This window comes from Babylonia areolata, chromosome 6, assembly GCF_041734735.1.
Source record: "Babylonia areolata isolate BAREFJ2019XMU chromosome 6, ASM4173473v1, whole genome shotgun sequence".
Classification (NCBI taxonomy): Eukaryota; Metazoa; Mollusca; class Gastropoda; order Neogastropoda; family Buccinidae; genus Babylonia; species Babylonia areolata.
Window position 1 is genome coordinate 10805846 of NC_134881.1, and position 5000 is coordinate 10810845.

The 5000-nt window shown below is 42.2% G+C and overlaps 1 protein-coding gene across 1 annotated transcript in view; it reads left to right on the forward strand.

The window, feature by feature from the left end:
- Positions 1 to 5000, forward strand: part of LOC143282726 (organic cation transporter protein-like) — a 52775-nt gene that overhangs the window by 26311 nt on the left and 21464 nt on the right. The window contains exon 4 of the mRNA XM_076588454.1: positions 3420 to 3574. Coding sequence (XP_076444569.1) covers positions 3420 to 3574 — 155 coding nt within the window. The remainder of the gene's footprint in view (positions 1 to 3419; positions 3575 to 5000) is intronic.

The following is a 5000-nucleotide window of genomic DNA, read 5'->3' on the forward strand; positions in this document are numbered from 1 at the left end:
CGTTTTGAAGCTAGCACCCAACTATATTATTTCATCTAACTTTTCGCACATAGTTTATGATTGATTCTTCTTTTTAGAGGTTATATATGTGTATAAGATACAGAATACATCACTTCAAAATGTTCGCGTTTTGTTTTTTTTTTTTTTTTAGGCTTCATAGCATCCAACCACAATATCATGAAAACAATCTGCTTTAATTCTTTTCTGCCCAGAAATAGTCTGAAGAATACATTACTACATTGAAAATGTTCGCGTTTCGTAGTTAGCAATAAGTAGTATCAAACCATAAGTAGTATCACTAAGGTTGCTACAGGGCCTTGGGCCTGAAGGCCTGAGTACAGCTCCGCATGCAGTCACGCCTTAACCGTTAGAGCCAAAATTCCTTTTCCTCTCTCCCTCTCCACGCTGCGCAGCTCCCCACATAATAATAATAATAATAAAAAAAAAACAAGAGAGGCAAGGCCTTCAAGAATCACTTGTGATAAATTAAGTCCCCTAGCATTAATTACAGAGTAATTTCCCTTTTTTTACTATCTGCACCAAAAACGTTTGCAGAATAAATAAAAATTCCATGCTTAGCAAAAGAAGTTCCTGTTTGAACAAAAAAAATGATAATAATGACCCCTCTTGTTGTTGTGTCTGAATAAGAGGTCAAAGTGCCAAGTTTAGAGAATACAAAAAATATAAATATAACAGTAAATGCAGTTTGCATATAATTAGGCTTCTTTTTTATTTTTTGGTGCCCATCCCAGAGGTGCAATATTGTTTTAAACAAGATGACTGGAAAGAACTGAATTTTTCCTATTTGTATGCCAAATTTGGTGTCAACTGACAAAGTATTTGCAGAGAAAATGTCAATGTTAAAGTTTACCACGGACACACAGACACACGGACACACACACACACACACACACACACAGACAACTGAACACCGGGTTAAAACATAGACTCACTTTGTTTACACAAGTGAGTCAATAATAATAATAATGGTATTTATATAGCGCTGGATCTTGTGCAGAGACAAATCAAAGCGCTTTCGCACCAGTCATTCACACGCATGCATAACTCAAAAACTGTAGAAACTAAAGACAAGGAAGGGTAGGCAAGGGAGGCTATTTTGGGAAGAGGAGGGTTTTAAGGCCAGACTTGAAAGAGCTGAGTGTGGAGACTTGACGAAGCGAAAGAGGAAGTTCATTCCAATCGCAAGGTCCAGAAACAGAGAACAGCAACACTCGGCTTATATCACAGATTGACATAAGTTTACATTTGGGCTAACAGCAAAGAGAGAGCTGTATTACCAATGGTTTCTCCAGTCAATGGGAAATCATTTACAGCTTAGTCTTTTCTGAAGGACTATGACTCTCAAACTAGGAGGCAAAGTTGCACTGGCTCTTAGTGCTGCAGCCTTGGGGGCTAGTTGGCCTTTGGGAACCACCCCAACGCCGACTGTCCTAAAACCCTCTTGGCCGAGAGAGTGGGGATGTAACTTGGGCAAGACGCTCTCCACTATAATCAAATTCTAGCCCAACTAGTCGGAATAGCAGTTGCCTCCTCTGCTGTTCTGATGGTCATAGTCGGACACGACTGACTATCGTATATATATATATATATATATATATATATATATATATATATATATATATATATATATATATAACGGCTGATGGACATAGCAGGAAGAAGAAGACATGTATTTTTATTTATTTTTGAATTTTTTTTATTTTACTCGTTTCTGCCCATGTTTGACTAGAAGAATGTATCACTTCATTGAAACTGTTCGCGTTTTGCAGCTAGCGTTTTATCTCTTTTCTGACGGGCGCAATAGCCGAGTGGTTAAAGTGTTGGACTTTCAGTCTGAGGGTGCCGGGTTCGAATCTCGGTAACGGCGCCTGGTGGGTAAAGGGTGAAAGATTTTTACGATCTTCCATGTCAACATATGTGCAGACCTGCTTGTGCCTGAACCTCCCTCGTGTGTATTCGCAAGCAGAAGATTAAATACGCACGTTTAAGATCCTGTAATCCATGTCAGCATTCGGCGGGTTATGGAAACAAGAACATATCTAGCATACACCCCCCCGAAAACGGAGTATGGCTGCCTGAAATCGCGGGGTAAAAACGGTCTTACACGTAAAAGCCCACTTGTGTACATACGAGTGAAAATGGGAGTTGCAGCCCACGAACAAAGAAGAAGAAGTAAAAGAAGAACTCTTTTCTGCCCAGGACTGGTCGGAAGAATGCATCATCGCAGGCGTTTTGCTGTTAGCATCCAACCATACTTTTTTTCTTTTTTTTAAAAATCTTCTTTTATTGTTTTTTACCCAGGTTCGGTTGGCGTTTTGCGTCTAGCACCCAACCATACTTTATTATTATTATTATTATTATTATTATTATTATTATTATTATTATTATTATTATTATTTTATATTCCTTTAACACTTTTGTGCCCAGGTTCGGTCGGAAGAATGTATCACTATATTCAAAATGCTCGCGTTTGGCGGCTCGCATCCAACCATACTTTTTATTGACACACACACACACACATACACACATACATACACACACACACACACACACACACACACACACACACACACACACATATATATATATATATATATATATATAATTTTATATATAATTATATATATATATCAGTCTACTTTAACTCTTTCCTGCCCAGGTTTGGTCGGAAGCCCATGCCCCTGGTGGGCGTGGTGATACTGGTTGTGGCAGCAAAAAAAAAAAAAAAAAAAAAAAAAAAAAGAAAAGAAAAAAAGTGACAATTCTGTATCCTGTATAAATTCATCATTCTAAATATATCAAGTTACATGTCTGCTTTAACTCTTTCCTGCCCAGGTTTGGCCCGAAGCCCATGTCCCTGGTGGGCGTGGTGATGCTGGTTGTGGCAGAAAAAAAGTGACAATTCTGTATCCTGTATAAATTCATTGTTCTAAATATATGTTACATGTCTGCTTTAACTCTTTCCTGCCCAGGTTTGGCGGGAAGCCAATGTTCCTAGTGGGCGTGGTGATACTGGTTGTGGCAGCAGAAAAAAGTGACAATTCTGTATCCTGTATAAATTCATTATTCTAAATATATCAAGTTACATGTCTGCTTTAACTCTTTCCTGCCCAGGTTTAGCGGGAAGCCAATGTTCCTGGTGAGCGCTGTGATGCTGGTTGTGGCAGCAGAAAAAAAGTGACAATTCTGTATCCTGTTTAATTCATCATTCTAAATATATCAAGTTACATGTCTGCTTTAACTCTTTCCTGCCCAGGTTTGGCCGGAAGCCAATGTTCCTGGTGAGCGCTGTGATGCTGCTTGTGGCAGCAGAAAAAAAGTGACAATTCTGTATCCTGTATAATTCATCATTCTAAATATATCAAGTTACATGTCTGCTTTAACTCTTTCCTGCCCAGGTTTGGCCGGAAGCCCATGTTCCTGGTGGGCGTGGTGATGCTGGTGGTGGCAGGCGGAGTGGCGGCCGCCTCTCCCAACATCCATGTCTTCCTGCCTGTCTACTTCATCCAGGGATTGGCGCAGTGCGGGGCGTACCTGGTCGCCTTTATACTGTGTGAGTTGGGGGGTGGGGGTGGTGGGGAGGGGGCTAGGGGGGGGGGGAACTTGTGGCAAGACAACACACACACACACACACACACACACACACACACACACACACACACACACACACACACACACACTCGATACAGATAGATACAGACACACACACAAACACACACATATATACGAACACACACACACTCTGTATGTGTGTGTGTGTGTGTGTGTGTGTGTGTGTGTGTGTGTGTGTGTGTGTGTGACACTCTCTCTCTCTTCCTCTCGCTGTGTCTCTCTGTCTCTTCTCTCTCTCTCTCCCTCTCTGTGTCTCTCTCTGTGTCTCTATCTGAGTGTGTGTGTGTGTGTGTGTGTGTGTGTGTGTGTGTGTGTGTGTGTGTGTGTGTGTGTGTGTCTCCCTCTCGTTCTCTCTGTGTGTGTGTGTGTGTGTGTGTGTGTGTGTGTGTGTGTGTGTGTGTGTCTCCCTCTCGTTCTCTGTGTGTGTGTGTATGTGTGTGTGTGTGAGTGTGTGTGTGTGTGTGTGTGTGTGTGTGTGTGTGTGTGTGTGTGTGTGTGTGTGTGTGTGTGTCCCCTCTCTCTCTGTCTTTCTGTCTCTCTCTGTCTCATTGTGTCTCTCCCTCTGTCTCTCTCTGTCTTTCTCTCTCTCTCTCTCTCTCTGCCCTCTGCCCCCCCCCCCCTCTCTCTCTCTCCACTGTAATCATTTTCTAGCACAATATATTCAAGACAGCAGCTGCTTCCACACGACTGTCTGTACCAGGTCACTGTGTGATATTTAATTTTTCGCTTCTTTGTGATCTGGTGATGGTGTGGGGGTTAATGTCAGGTCTGCACATGTTGCTGTTGGTAATGTTCGTCGTTCGTGATGCATGTGTGCCTAGTTGTGTATGTATGTATGCATGTATGTATGTATGTATGTATATATGCGCGTGCGTGCACTCTTGGCTGGACGGACGGGCGTACACACACACACACACACACACACACACACACACACACACGTCTGAGTTGCATCAGATGAGATGAGATTTCAACGTCAGATGTCTATCAGGTGAGATTCCAGCATCAGAGTTACATCAGGTGAGATTTCAAGGACAGAGTTATTTCAACGTCAGAGTTACACCAGGTGAGATTTCAACGTCAGTCACACCAGGTGAGATTTCAGCGTCAGAGTTACTTCAGGTGAGATTTCAACATCAGTCACACTAGGTGAGATTTCAAAACGTCAGAGTTTTGCCAGATGATATTTCAGCATCAGAGTGACATCAGGTGAAATTTCAACGTCAGAGTTACATGAAACCTCAGACAATAATGTGGATGTCAAAGTTACATGGGACAACAGAGCGGGACCAGAGTTTACATTCAAGCGTATGAAAAATGGCATGGGAACCCCCCCCCCCACCCCCCGCCCCCAGGGATTTGGGCGA